General features: G+C 38.7%; 1 protein-coding gene across 2 annotated transcripts; it reads right to left on the bottom strand.

Annotated features, from left to right (window-relative positions):
* Nucleotides 1-5,011: 5,011 nt before the first annotated feature.
* Nucleotides 5,012-16,045, bottom strand: maco1a (macoilin 1a). 2 transcript variants are annotated; one of them, XM_034600143.1, is made up of 11 exons: nt 15,768-16,045; nt 14,664-14,805; nt 13,538-13,664; nt 13,253-13,376; nt 12,946-13,124; nt 11,436-11,979; nt 11,025-11,183; nt 9,797-9,979; nt 9,263-9,383; nt 8,368-8,542; nt 5,012-7,195 (listed from the first exon to the last, which is right to left on the bottom strand). In XM_034600143.1, the coding sequence occupies exons 1-11, from the start codon at nt 15,845-15,847 to the stop codon at nt 6,993-6,995; spliced, it is 2,037 nt and encodes a 678-aa protein (XP_034456034.1). In that variant the 5' UTR covers nt 15,848-16,045; the 3' UTR covers nt 5,012-6,992. The 2 variants fall into 2 exon arrangements, with proteins under 2 accessions (XP_034456034.1, XP_034456035.1); XM_034600144.1 differs by lacking the exon at nt 5,012-7,195 and adding an exon at nt 7,448-7,474 and having other exon boundaries at nt 8,284-8,542; nt 15,768-16,027.
* Between the last annotated feature and the right edge of the window lie 15 nt (nt 16,046-16,060).

The following is a 16,060-nucleotide window of genomic DNA, read 5'->3' as shown; positions in this document are numbered from 1 at the left end:
TCTTCTATCTATCTTCTATCTATCTTCCATCTATCTTCTATCTATCATCTATTATCTATCTATAATCTATTATCTATCATCTATCATCTATCTTCTATCTATCATCTATCATCTATCATCTATCTATCATCTATCTATCATCTATCTTCTATCTATCATCTATCATCTATCATCTATCTTCGATCTATCATCTATTATCTATCATCTATTATCTATCATCTATCATCTATCTATCATCTATCTTTGATCTATCTTTTATCTTTGATCTATCATCTATTATCTATTATCTATTATCTATTATCTATTATCTATTATCTATCTTCAATCTATCATCTATCTTCTATCTATCATCTATTATCTATCATCTATCTATCATCTATCATCTATCTTCTATCTATTATCTATCATCTATCTTCTGTCTATCATCTATCATCTATCTATCATCTATTATCTATCATCTATTATTTATATTCTATCTATCATCTATTATCTATTATCTATTATCTATCTTCTATCTATCATCTATTATCTATCATCTATCATCTATCTGTCATCTGTCATCTATCATCTATCTATTATCTATTATCTATTATCTATCATCTATCTTCTATCTATCATCTATCATCTATTATCTATCATCTATTATCTATCATCTATTATCTATCTTCTATCTATCATCTATCTTCTATCTATCGTCTATCGTCTATCGTCTATTATCTATCATCTATCATCTATCATCTATCTATCATCTATTATCTATCATCTATTATCTATTATCTATCATCTATCTTATCTATCATCTATTATCTATCTTCTATCTATCATCTATCATCTATCATCTATCATCTATTATCTATTATCTATTATTTATCATCTATCATCTATCTATCATCTATCATCTATCTATCATCTATCTATCATCTATCTATCATCTATCATCTATCTTTGATCTATCATCTATCATCTATTATCTATTATCTATCATCTATCATCTATCTTTGATCTATCATCTATCATCTATCATCTATTATCTATTATCTATTATCTATCTTCTATCTATCATCTATTATCTATTATCTATCATCTATCATCTATCTGTCATCTGTCATCTATCATCTATCTATTATCTATTATCTATCATCTATCTTCTATCTATCATCTATCATCTATTATCTATCATCTATCATCTATTATCTATCATCTATTATCTATCTTCTATCTATCATCTATCTTCTATCTATCGTCTATCGTCTATCGTCTATTATCTATCATCTATCATCTATCATCTATCTATCATCTATTATCTATCATCTATTATCTATTATCTATCATCTATCATCTATCATCTATCTTCTATCTATCATCTATTATCTATCTTCTATCTATCATCTATCATCTATCTATCATCTATTATCTATCATCTATCATCTATTATCTATTATCTATTATTTATCATCTATCATCTATCATCTATCTATCATCTATCTTCGATCTATCATCTATCATCTATTATCTATTATCTATCATCTATCTATCATCTATCTATCATCTATCTATCATCTATCATCTATCTTTGATCTATCATCTATCATCTATCATCTATTATCTATTATCTATTATCTATCTTCAATCTATCATCTATCTTCTATCTATCATCTATTATCTATCATCTATCTATCATCTATCTATCATCTATCTATCATCTATCTTCTATCTATTATCTATTATCTATCATCTATCTTCTGTCTATCATCTATCATCTATCTATCATCTATTATCTATCATCTATTATCTATATTCTATCTATCATCTATTATCTATTATCTATTATCTATCTTCTATCTATCATCTATCATCTATTATCTATCATCTATCATCTATCTGTCATCTGTCATCTGTCATCTATTATCTATCATCTATCTATTATCTATTATCTATTATCTATCATCTATTATCTATTATCTATCTTCTATCTATCATCTATTATCTATCTTCTATCTTCTATCTTCTATCTATTGTCTATTATCTATCATCTATTATCTATCATCTATCTTCTATCTATCTTCTATCTATCATCTATCATCTATCTTCTATCTTCTATCTATCATCTATTATCTATCTTCTATCTTCTATGTATCATGTATTATCTATCATCTATTATCTATTATCTATTATCTATCATCTATCTTCTATCTATCGTCTATTATCTATCATCTATCATCTATCTATCATCTATCATCTATTATCTATTATCTATTATCTATCATCTATCTTCTATCTATCATCTATTTTCTATCTATCATCTATCATCTATTATCTATCATCTATCATCTATCTTCTATCTATCGTCTATTATCTATCATCTATTATCTATCATGTATTATCTATCATCTATTATCTATCATGTATTATCTATCATCTATTATCTATCATCTATCTTCTATCTATCGTCTATTATCTATTATCTATCATCTATCTATCATCTTTTATCTATCATCTATTATCTATTATCTATTATCTATCATCTATCTATCATCTATCTACTCTGAGCCTATATATTAGCAGTACAAAATGGATGGATGGAAGTATTATTCCATTAATAAAAACAGACATTCTTATCTAAGTTCTATATATACATAACATCCGAAGTAAAATTACCACTAACAGGCTGGACACAAATGCTTACTTCCTCCATCACTGCTGTTCAATATGTAGTTTTCTGCAGAATAACAAATCAAAACACTAGAGAACCTTATAATATATATTCTTATAATTTATTCACAAGGATTTGTAATCATGAGCTCAAGTTAAGGGGTCATCAAAACAATCAGGAATATCAAATACAATTTGTGTTACGTGTTACCATACATTACATTTATTTACTCAGTGTTTCATTTTGGTTTCATATGAATCCAAGGCTGAAAATCATAAAACACTGAAACATTGCACTATAATCCAAATTCTTCACACGTTTCTCTATCAATGTCCCCAATCTATCAATGGACTTTGTTTAGATCTACTGAGTCAAAGCTGAGCGTAGGGTCGATGGGGTGCGGTGATGCCAGGGACAGCCGTGCAGCCAAGAGCCCCATCCGAACACAGCTGTCTGTGTCTCGCCGCCGGAGGATCCCTGCCATCAGAGCGCCTGCAAGACTGAAGAGAGAGCATAGATGAGCGTCTTCTGTTTGAACTGTTACTGGCAGAGAGAATACAGATCATTGGAAATGAAAAGTGCGAATGTATCAGGAGCAGGAGACAGGTGCTAAAACTGTAGCTGCAGAAAAAAAAAGAAGGGAAGAGAAATAAGGTGAAGAAAAGTTTTAGCACCTGTCTCCTGCTCCTGATACATTCACTGTGATGGGAGTTCTGCCCAGCTCTGTCAGATCCGCACTGATGTCCAGACCTAAAGGAACAATCATTTAGTCAGTGGAGGCTAATGGTAAGACTGTAACTATTATGGCTCCTTAAATAAACAACTTATTCTTCTTCACGTGCCCCAAAAAAAGTTAAGTCAAAGTCACAATCCTGAGTCTTGGTGTTAATGCACATGAAGGTCTTCCTCAGACCAGGTGGGCTCGGCCCTCGGCAGCTGAATCTGTTCATGGTCTTAGTCACCAAATAGGGTTGGTATATGATGACGCCATTGTTTACTCTGAGAAAGACCTCTATGTAAAAGGAGGCGAAAACCATATAGTCTGTCTATCATCACTATTTGTCGAGAGAATTAACTTTTCTTCAGAGTTATAGGTACTGTATTATTTAGTCCAGGTGGCTTATTTCCAGCATGGTGTGTGTCATCTTACTGTTCTCTCCATCTCTGTGAACTCCTCCGATACCACCTGTGACAAACACAGGGATGCCAGCCCGATGGGCAGCTATCATCGTTGCTGACACTGTCGTTCCCTGGTGAGCCCCTGAGAAAACATCTATCTTCTATAAGTAATAAGTTATCCTTATTACTAACGAGTCTTGTACATAAAAAGGCGTTGAAGGTTATGATCTCTACACCACGATGTTTGTAAATGTTTCTTTTTTTCAATAAAGAGAAAAAAAACTAAACCTCCACTGTTAATACATATTACCACTACAAGGCCTACTACTACTACTGACAATAATTATAATAATAATAATAATGCTATTATTACATCATCAGTTTGTTGACATGTCATACAAAACTTATTTTTAAAAACAGCTTAAAAAGCAGACAGAAAAATTCAGTCATAGTACCTTGTTAGTGGCACAGATGCACTTTCATGTGCAGTTATTTCAGAATACCATTATTTTATCATACATGAATGCAGTATAGTTGCTGAGATGTGGTGTTAGATATTAAAGCGCTATCAATAACATTATTAATAACAGTATTTTCTGAACGTAATTTGGATCAATGCATGTTTGTATTGTCACAGTTACGGTTTCTGATGCTGTACCTTTGAGTAAGCAGGACTGTTTTACATTATCTTCCAGGAAATGCAAGCTCAATAGTTGAAAATATTTACCAACCTAACATTTATAAACAGCCCATTGCGACACATACAAAATTTGGAAGGCAAAGCAGCTCTGTGGCTTTCGGTACTGAATGGATCTTGTCCTCGAGGCACCTGAAGGCAGCCTCAAACCAGGGGGCCACCGCATTTTCCCTGTTTTTAACCACTGGCAGAGCAACAAGAATGTGTGAAAGGACTGTGTGGTCGGAGTGCAGGTCTGAGCGATGTCAACATAAACTAACAGCTTGCAAACAGTTGTCAGCTACATGGAATTGTAGCTTCTGGACTAAGAACGTCTTGAAATTAAAATTGAAAATGATTGTTTGGATACCGAAACAGAAAAGGTTGGCACACATCGCAGTTGCACTTACTATAGTAAAATTTGTAATATAACAAGAAACAAATAAAATTTAAAAAAAACTACATTGACTAGAATAGTTTTTTTTGTTTGGATGTCACAGATAAAATGTGTTCACATTTGAGCTAGAAAAAGTAAAACCAGACACAAAGATAATGACACAAACTCAGACTTAACGGCTTGCATTGCCACCAGCAAGACTTTCTTTAATAGTGATGGTCAAAGTGAGGAGGGTGACATAGCCACCACCACTTTGAGAAAATAAGCATGGTGGAACAAAGATGAAATAAAACAAAGCACTTGTTTTCAACCTTTTCCTCCTTCTACACAAACTTGTAAAAGCAACTCGAGAACTGAAGTCACAACGCCAGAGCAATCCACAAAAAAAAAAATACTTCTTTTTTTTTTCCCCAGGTAGGAAACATGACAGCACAACATGGTCAAACGGTTCAGGGGTAACCGTTTCCCCAACACAACACATTCACTGAATCTTTCCTGGTGGACGTTTGGGAAATCAACTGAACATGATGGGAGATATCAAAGTGGTGCCTCTCAATAAAAGGTCTGGAACAAATAAATAAATGAGTGAATAACGCAATCGGTCCGACTGACCACCTGCTGCGTCATCAAGATTAGCCCAGCACCATGTAAACACAACACCATCCCGATATGTTCTAATGACAACAAAACAAAATGACAGCACTCTTCTGCAAACCTTATGCTAGCTACATCGATCAAAGTATGGATGAAAACCGAACATCAACACTTGGCACTTAAGAACGGAAAAGAAACCAACAAAGAAAACATTCCTCAATATCTTAATGTACATTTTTGTAAACAGCTAAATGCCGAGACTAGGGCATGATAATAGACAATCGGTTTGGCTGGTGTCTGGCATACCAATACTGTGTCACTGTGAAATGACATGGACCTTGGCCAAAGTTAGGTCTTCCCTTTTAAGTTTGCGAAGATCAATTAGCTCAAAGCGGTCGAACGTCTCTGAGGTGACACTTCATTGGTTTAACTTTTGAATACTGAATTGAAAGGACTGGATTGTGAGAAATCAGGCGATTCACAGCCAGAGAGAGAAAGGGACGGTTTTGAAGTTCGATGCTTTTAGATCCCAGAATTGCAAAGTATGTGGTTTCTGCGTCTGAAAAAGAGAAACTGAAAGGCACTGCAAGATCTGCAAATAATGGTAACGACTGGTTACCTTGACATCATTAAATCCAGTGGACAATATGGCGTAACGGGTTCTAATTTGGTCCAGAGGGAGAGGAAAGGTTTCGGCAGCAAACAGGTGAACGCTTATGGAACATTTTGGCAGTGCCAGGTTCGAATCTAACAGCATTTTTATTTTATTTTAGGACAAAACTGAATCTGCTTCATCCACTTACTAATAATCCTGGAGAATCCACTATATTCCAGCATTAAGGGGCAAAATTGTACTGGAATATCTGAAGAATACAGCAAACGTTTACCTGCTCAATATCACTATTTTCTAGGAAATGTACATCGGTGTAACTGAACTGAAACGTTACAAAACAAACAATCACTGATTTGAGTAGATGGCAATATCAAAACATGAATAGTTTTACATTCATGTATCTCACACCTGGCTTTACTTTACACATCTAAACTTAAAACACGTCTTCTGTCTTTATATAAACGATCATGGAGGCCAATTGTTTTTTTCAAATAAAAAGGTCTGGGAGTGAGTTCACTATAGAAGTGAGTATGGCTGTGGGGGGGATTCATACTGTACAGCAAAAGAAGACTGACATGACGTGATGCATGATGGCTCTTAAGTAAAAGTTTGGCCAACAAATTGCATGTTCCTTTCTCCCCCTTTAAACAGATCATGCTGTCTAATGGCTAAATCCCAAAACTCAATCGTAAAAACAAAAAGAATCTGATTGTACACAACCCCCTAAAAATAATAGTTCTCATAATAGAACCAAAAACTAACCCGAGTACACATATATAGAGGGGCAGTGTGCACTGTGTTTGTGTGTGTGTGTGTGTGTGTGTGTGTGTGTGTGTGTGTGAGTGCAACAACTGTCAGGGGCTGGTAAACTGAAAAACAAAAAGCCAGAACTGAGAACGTCACTGAAATAAAGAAAGAGAAAAAGTCCTGGACGTCAGAGTCACTTTTTGAGGGGCTGGTAGACTGAGGCGTTGGGGTCCAGGGAGGAGGGACTATTGTCCATGAACTTGGAAGAGTAGTGCGGGGCGACGGGGCTGAGGTTGTTGCCGTCCGACGAGTAAGACAGGCTCGGCATCACCGCCATCACCTCGGCTATCTTCTGCTTCAGCTCTGCGATTTCCTGCTCCCTCTGGTGGATCTGGCCTGGAGGACATGGAGGATAAAGAGACGTTAATCACACAGAGTACGGAGCTGAGTGGGGGGGACGCACATGACCTTTCAAACTGAATCCCTGAGAGCTCAAAAGGTATTTATGTTTCCTTTGGAGAGATAAAACTATTTATCTGACTGCATTAATTAAGTTACTCTTGCCTCAAAGTTAAAATCAAAGTACCTCATCACATCGATACAAGATATATATATATATATATCTTGTATCTACGTATATATATGACTGAGAGCTCGAGGACACTGCACGCTCACCTACACCCACTGGACGGTACTAGCTGTCAATTACACATTATCCATGTCCCACGATCCCGTGCTTTAACACCCATTTTAATCTAAATGGGAACATTATTTACGAAATGAACATCATGCTGTATTGAGGAAGACTTGAAACTATTGATCAAGACCAGAAACTTTGTATGACAATGTTTAAGGAAGTTATAAATCAAGTGAGAATTAGAGTCATGTTTGCCAATAGAACCTGACTTCCTTTTGCAACCAGTGGAGTCGCCCTCTGCTGGTCTTTTAAGAGAACACAGGTTTTAGGCACTTCAGCATCGGCTTCACTTTCTGGACCTGTAGTGTACGTCTATTTTTTATACAGTCCATGGTTGCAATATTACCTACAATGGGCTAATGCATCCAGAAATGTTAGAGCCAGCTACCACTTTACCACTGAACAGTGTGGGAAAATCTCTGACATACACCGACAACATTAAAACCAGTTGCCTGTTTTAATACTGTGGCTGATCCGTGTATACACACACTGGCATTGATTTCATTTTACAAGCCCAGGATCTTATATTTTTCAGCCAAATAATGTGCAGTGTGGTATTCTTTTACAAGCTAATGATTAATAGACTGCTACAGTGCTGTCCCGTTACACAGCAGGTGTTTGACATGTCACAGCAGTTAGACCACAGGTATCATTCATCATATTAGTCACATCGCACTGTCATGGCTCAGTGGGAAGAGAACTGAAACATCTTTAAGGAGATTTAAGTTAAGTTTCATATCTGCTTTTCCTTCTCTGACAAGAAAAAAAAGATCTTCTACATTTTCACCTCCACCCTGATGTTAAGAACCAAAGACAAATTCTGTAGCTTCTACAATGCTTATTTCACTGTATCCCCACAGTCCCCACTTACCTTGTGCTATCTCCAGCTGCCTCTTGGCATCTCCCAGTGCAGAGAAGAGGTCCAGTTTGATCCTGGTCTCAGCACTGAGGCTGTTCTCCAGGTGCTGGGTCTTCTCCTGCATGGCTGACAGTGCTGACATCAACACCTCTGTGTCCTTCTCATTCTCTTTGTACTTCCTCAGCTCCTGTGTGTAACAAGTGTGGTAAGAGTAATAGGATATTAAATTAATGTATGGTTACACTACAAAACACATTATTTCTTGTGCATATTTTATTGCCCAAACAAAACCTGTACTGTTGATATGGCACAGAGTGTCTCTTTATTTATTTACACCAATAGCTCAAACTTAATAAACAGCGTCAAATGTTATTTAAGGGATCATGTGCTCTTAGAAATTGAAGTGCTCATAGATAACTAGAGATCAATGTAGCTAATTACATTTACAGCATTTAGTGCTGCTCTAAACCTGCCTGTTTGGAATGGGCTGTTCACTTGGCCTGAGGTAATACTAGGTTGCAGCTTACTTTCTGAAACCATAAAAGTGACCTTCAATAAATTGAGCTACGGCAAATGAAGGTGACAACATCACTTGCATTATGAGTTCCAGCAAACTCTGCTACAGAGCGCTGATCGCCTGTTTATTAGATGTTTTTTTACCATTGAATGTATTGCATGTCTATATCGCGCCAAATTTGACACTGCACTTCCTTGGGCCCTTAAAATACATATGCAAAGTGTTAAGCCGATAAGTTGAACGATTCCAGAGACGTGCAATCCACATACGGACAGAGAGTGATTTGTGGAATTAGTAAATAGAAGATATATTTTTCAATCCTGTGACTGGCCAAGTAAGTGCACATTTACAAACATGAACTATTATGTTAATGAAAATAGTCAGTCTCACCTGACACTTGCCCTCCAGATCCCTAATCTGCTCCTCCTTAAGTTTCATGTCCAAGCTGAGCTTCTTATACTCCGTCTCTAGCTCTCTGATACGAACGCGAAGAGAGTCATTAGACTCCACTCTGTGGAACAAAGGAGAAAAAGAGCAATTACATTGTGAAAAGGCAAAAAGTTAAGAGGCAGAAAATAGAGGGAACAGATTATATGGTACACTTGGACATAAGTGCTGTATGCAACACTTTATATAACAATAGTAATATAAAAAAATAAAACAAAATAACCCCTACTGAAGAAATTACACTTATTGCACAGCCAGTGATGAGAAGTCGTGAGAACCATGAAGCTATCACACCCCCCCCTGCAGCTTCAGGCAACATTATTTTACATTTTAATTGAGTTAGGCACAAATGAGTTTACATTGGCGTCCTCTGTTTCATCTGCCACAGGGAACAAAGACCAATCTCTTGAAAAGTGCACTGATACTCTGCTTTCCTTGGTTCAGAGGTTAACATCCCAACAATCATTTAATGAGTACCTAGTGGCAGCAGCTAATGCTACAGCTCTGGCAGCCGTGGCCTCCTCCATCTTCTTCCTCTTCCTCTCTTCGGCCAGCTGTTTCTCAGCCAGGGCCCGAGCCTCCTGCTCAGCCTTGAGCCTCTTCTCCAGCTGGGAGATGGTCTGCTTATCTTTCTGCTTGGCCTGGACGGTGCTGTGGAGCCTGAGGTGTGAGGAGGAAATGGTCAAGCAGGTTGGATCATAAGGTGAACATGGGTATGAGATTGAGAATTGAATATTTTGAGTATTTAGGTTGATTTTTTAGACAAGACTTTAAAAGCCTCCTCTAGCACCATCAGCTGGTCAAAGTAGTCACTTATAATGTGAAATATCTCCACACCTTGGGATGAATTGATGACAATATATGATACAGACATCAATGTTGCCATGATAGTAACCTATCTGGTACAATATCGAATTTTCATTGAAGAGTGAAATATCTGGTGTTTCCTATTAATCACTTAGACTGTGGCAGCCCGCCATTGTCACATTTTTCCAACAAAGTTTCATAATATTTTTTATACACTTATAACATAAAGGTATAACTTTGTGTTTTGCACCATTGCTGCTGTGCAACATATGACTCAGCCAATGAAAACATAAAATCATAAATCATGTTCTGTGATGGAAGATTTACAATATCTGACAAAATAAGCTCCTGAGACATAATCAGGGTCATCTCTGCTTAGAAACTTAACACCAATTTTTTTCCCCTAAACTATGGAACTCTGGACTTGGAAGATCTGGGTATTCACTAGAGGTTGTAATGGAAACAACTATTGAACTGCATTATGGGAAATGTAGGATCCAGCTTGGTTGCTTGGCCCACACTACAGACTAAATGTTGCAGTTTCTCTGCCTCTACCCCTTTCATTTTGACCATCATCATTCAAACCTGTTGTCTGAAAATCCCACAACTTTAAGGATGTGCAATGATAAACCACCGGAGTATCCCTTCTATAAATAAAATGCTCCAATGCTTCCAGTTTAATGCATTTTTTGTGCAAAATTTACACACTGACCATCACATGGCCCATCAGTAACCAGCTGCTGTAGCTAATTCAAACTACTTGGTAACAAAATCCAATCTTTTCATAATATCTGCTGATATCTCAAGATCAATAATCCCATTAATTGTATGACGACTAGAGAAAAGTTGTTAGAGTAGAGGTGAGTATTGTTGGTGTGCAGACTGCAGATGCACCCACTTGTTCTGAAGCAGCTCATTGTCCTGGCGGAGCTGGCCCAGTTCAGAACGAAGGCTGCGGTCCTGGCTGCTCATAGAGGACAGCTGACTCCGCAGGTCGGACTCCAGCTGCCTGTTGGCCTGGAGATCTGCCTTCAGTCGCTTTACATCCTGCTCCAACCTTAAAGGCAAGAAGAAGAGAGGGCCATGAGGGCCACAGGCAATATAGAAATACTTGTTTCATTATGCTAGGGAAGGGGATGACAGCATCGACGAGTATCCTCAAAGTGTCAAACTAAAAAGGTACAATGAAAATGCTGTTGAATGCTTGCAAATGTTAATTACATCAACAACTCAAAGCACCAGAAACAATATGTACAGTAAGAAGAAGCATGTGTTTCAAACGGTACGAGTGTGTGTGTGTGAGTCTTACCGTACTAGAGCATCTGGCTTGCCCAGCTGGTTGTTGGGAATGCAATTCTCCACCGGATCCTTCTGACCCTTCCCAGCCCCTTTCTGCTTCTTCTCGTTCTTACTTGTCGATGAGCCTTGCGGCACGCTGCCATTGGTGGAGCTGTGATTCCGTGGAGATGAATTGGAAGTGCTGCCCGCACCTCCACTGGCATTTTTATAGTTCTTTCCCGTGCCGCCCATTTCCTCCTTCGAAGTAGTGTGTGTGTTAGTGTCCGCGGGGGGGTTTTCTCCAGCCAGGTCGTTATTTAGTCTCTTTGCCCCGACGTAGTTCTCAATATACTCTGTCTCCTGTAGTTTGGAGTCCAGTGTGTGTATAATACTGTTGTTATTGATTCCAATGGAGTTTGTTTTTTTGCCCTCGCGCTCTTTTGCAGTACTGTCCTTTCCTTTTTCCCGGTACTCCAGTTCTGGTAACGGGACTGATGTGCTCTTCTTTGCAGGAGGAGCTCCGTTTTGGGATATTACTGGAGGTTCCACCTCTGAGATCCCTTTAGCTAAAGCAGCTGGAAGACAGTGAGCACAGGAAGCGTTAGTGAATGTACGAAGCTATCCAGATAGAATTAACCAAAACCCCAAGGCCAAGTGAAATGTAATTTAAATTACTACAAATTCTGACATCAAAGTACCATAAACTACAGCTGCTGACTGCAAAACGTAAAGAAAATGCTCTTCATTAATTATATTAAATAATATCATGATGATAGCCCTTGTTATAGATGTGAATCCCCACATGAACGCTCTATTTAACTGTGTATAACGGCAAATTGAATATGTGTAGGTTTTGTACCGCTGTACAACATAACTAATGGAAGTAATCCACCTGGCTTCTGAGAAATTGCAAATGACCGCATTTTATTTTTTACATTTCATAGATTTAATGATTATAATGAAAACAGTCATTAACTGCAGCACTAATTTTAGCCACAATTAAAAAAAAAAAAGCAGCTACACAGCAACAACTCCCCTGTAATATCACAGAGCAAAAGCCTCCTACTTGTTATAATTTACTGACTTGCAGTCTCAACCCATAGTTCCCCTAAAAAAATTATACCATAGAGAACTATTTTTAAACATTAGGTAAGATATATAAACACAGATGGTAAAGTTATATTTCCACAATTGGGTTCATAATGATTACTTAAGTTACCTGTCCATACATTTGACCTCATATTTCCTGCTCTTATTTCTTTTGTAAAATAAAGTGTGAACTTAAAGTAGATTTTTTTTCTTGGTCTGGACCAGAAGAGCGAAAATCCAGGTGTGAAATTTAAAACTTAAAATGATTAAAATATTATGGAAAACTTTTTATATACTCAAAAAATGAGATTTTGTAGCTCTGTATAAATGTGTGCACTGTATCATTCAACCATTTCTAGTCATTGTTGCTTCTTACGTCTGCAGGATATGTGTTTATATGCACTTTAACTTTGCGTAATGAGTGTAGGTGTTTTCTTTGGTGCGTCTCTCACCCTCCTCTGCCTCCCTCTCTTGTCTCTGCAGCATCTGTTGCTCTAAAGGCAAAGCCTGCTGTAGAAGCTGCATGTAGAACTCATTCTCCTTTTGCACTTCCTTCTGTTTCCTCAGTCGCATCTTGTAGCTAACGTAGCTCTTAAACCCGAAGCCCAGCGTCACCACTGGATAGCCGATACTGGGAGGTGAAGAGAAACACGGTGTCAACTTTTGATAATGATATCATTCTCCTTTTGGGCAGGATGTGCTGTAATAAAATTGTTCTTCTTCCCATGTGCATTACGGATTAAACAATGAGACATTTACCAGTGCGCAGCAAAGGGTCGACACAGGTCTACATGAAAGTTCTTCAGATCTTTGAACCGTATGGCAGCTTCGATGTACACAAACAGAATCCACAGCGATACAGTGGGTAGACAGACTCCTCTCTCTGCATGAATGTAGGGAGAAAAATACATCAGCACTTTTAGTTCCAGCACTGAAGAAACTTGGCAGCAATGAATTTCTTGTGCACACATTATTTCAGGAGAAAGTGGCCATTTGGCTGGCAGACACAAAAAGAAAAAGATTCAACAGAAAACTTGGACTCACCCGTGTGCCAGACATACTGGACCCATACGTAGGTGCTGGCGGCAAAAAACAGCCATTGGACGGGGATGAAAAGGAGGCAGATGATGTCCGATGTGAACGCCACACATACGAAGAAGACAGAGAACGCCTGAGTGAAGAAGAAATGAGACAGACGATTAAGTACGTCACATGAATGGCACTCAGTGGAGTGCTTACCACCGCTAAGGCCCAACAGTCCCCTAAAATTAGATCAAGCTGGACCAAATTGCCAACATTCCTGATTTTTTTCCCCCACAGAAATCATTGAAAAATGTTAAAGAGAGTGTTTTTTAAAAATCCTGTATCCGCACCAGACTTTAAGAGGTTCTTCCCTGACTCATACTGCATCCACCAAGTTTTGTGGGAGTCAGCCCAGGAGTTTTTACATAATTTTGTTTACAAACATACAAACAAACGACAACAGGTGAAAACATAACCTTCTCGGGGTAGGTAATAAAAACGGCAGATTTAGTATATAATATTTAGCTTCTGGTTGCTACAGGTCAAATTTCAATTATGGATTTTTTTTTATTTTAGGTAATTTGGTTTATTACCTACTGCTTTTTACACCGTATTGTATCGTTTCAAGCGCCAAGGCACGATTGCCTAAATTATTGGACAGCTTTGGCTCAGGAGTTAGAGCGGGTTGTCCACTCAGCAGAAGGTAATGGTAGTAATCCCGGTCTCCCCCATACCCCATGCCCAAGTGTCCCTGGGCAAGATACTGAACCTCTAATTGCCCTTGAGTGAAAGTGATACACTGTATGAATGTGTGTGTGTGTAAATGCCAAAACTGTAATGTAAAGTGCTTTGAGTTGGATTTGATACTAGAAAAGCACAATACAAATACAGACCATTAAAAAAAGGTGCAGTGTATAAGATTTAGGTGAAAGGGATCTATTGGCAGAAATTGAATATAAAATAACCCTAGTGTGTTTCATCTAAGTTTTCTTTTCCATAGAATGTGGCCTTTATATGTAAAAACTATATATTTACATCGGGAGCTGGTCCTCTATACGGAGGCCGCCATGTTTTTTACAGTAGCCCAAACTGGACAAACTAAACACCTTTTGAGTTTTTATGACAACTGAAATGACAAAACCCTTACCAGTCCCTGATATCTGAAGGAGTCGTAGACGCTGCGGATGAAAAGCCAGAATGGCCACAGGTACTCAAACCTGAACTCCAACACAAAGTCGGCCAGCAGAACCAGGACCCACACCACGAGGAACTTCAGGTACAGGAACGTGCTGCAGGGAGAGGACAAGACGGAGAGGAGAGCGTGAGACGACTACACAAGACTTACTGAGGATTTAGATGGTATCAAGACATCAGGTTTATACAACAGTCTGGTGTCTATGAGACCGTGTGACTTGCAATGTAACCTGAAGGTCACACAAGGTTTGAATACAGAGAAATAACCATGCAACAGTGATCGTGTGTGAAAATATAAGAATCTCCAAGTGTATTAAGTGTTGCTGTGATAGAAGGAACTGAAATAGATTAAGTATTGGCTGAGAAGTGAGAGAGGAGGTTGGTAGAGAGAGGCTGAGAATGTATGTATAGAGTGTCATGTCTAGACATGCTACTAAAACGGCTTTATTTTCCTCCACTGGCCATCAACCAGTGTAAAGGAAAACACAGTGTAAATAATATGTGCGTTAAATATGCTTCAGTCCGGTCTAGTTTGGCGGTGATTGGCTATTTACACCTCTGGAAGACAAAGCACAGGTGAGAGCCCCGCCGGCGGCTGGCGTCACCCCGCACCTCAAAACGAGCGCCCCTTGACATTGCCGTTGTCATCTCAGGAACAAAACGTTTTCTTCTCACTAGTTCATTCAGCCCAATTTATTTATCAACTACATCTTTTTAAAAAAAACAAATAGAAAAACCAACAGAACGCGTTAAAGTCAAAATTAAATGTACACAAAGTCTCCCTGCCACGTTTAAAATTTGAATTTAGCCAGAATATGAATTTATTGAGCTCGGGAGCAAATCGCGAACGAGACGCTCCGCGAGCAGCGTCGGGGCCTGTGACTCAACGCTAGCACGCTCGCTTAGCTCGTAGCTCGGATTGTGCAGAGACATGACTGAAGCTGCGGCTGCCGTCGCTGACTTCAACATATGCAGAGAGGCGCCATTGTTACACAATCACGCCCCCCCCCCCGCCTCCCTCTCTCCCTCCCACCAGCCCCCAGCCCACTCTCGGTACCTGCTATATATACCCTCCGTGATTCGGTTCCGTTTTAACGGCCGTCGGAGTTTGCTGCAATCCGCATTGCGCCGCTTCATCCTCCCCCCGGAGATTCGCTGGAGCTCTCGGTGCGGTGACGGCGGCTGGAGGCTGGAGGCGTCATTCGCTCATCCTCGCGTCGTCGTCGCTGCTTCGATCCTCCGCCACTGTTGTTGTTTTCTGCACATGAAACAAAGAAATAAATAACAACAGTCCGCTACAGGCCCCGCCCCTTTTCACGACACGCTGCACCCCCCCCTCCTCCCCTGTCA

The sequence above is a fragment of the Hippoglossus hippoglossus genome, chromosome 11, assembly GCF_009819705.1.
Source record: "Hippoglossus hippoglossus isolate fHipHip1 chromosome 11, fHipHip1.pri, whole genome shotgun sequence".
Classification (NCBI taxonomy): Eukaryota; Metazoa; Chordata; class Actinopteri; order Pleuronectiformes; family Pleuronectidae; genus Hippoglossus; species Hippoglossus hippoglossus.
This window is presented reverse-complemented; position numbering and strand designations above follow the sequence as displayed.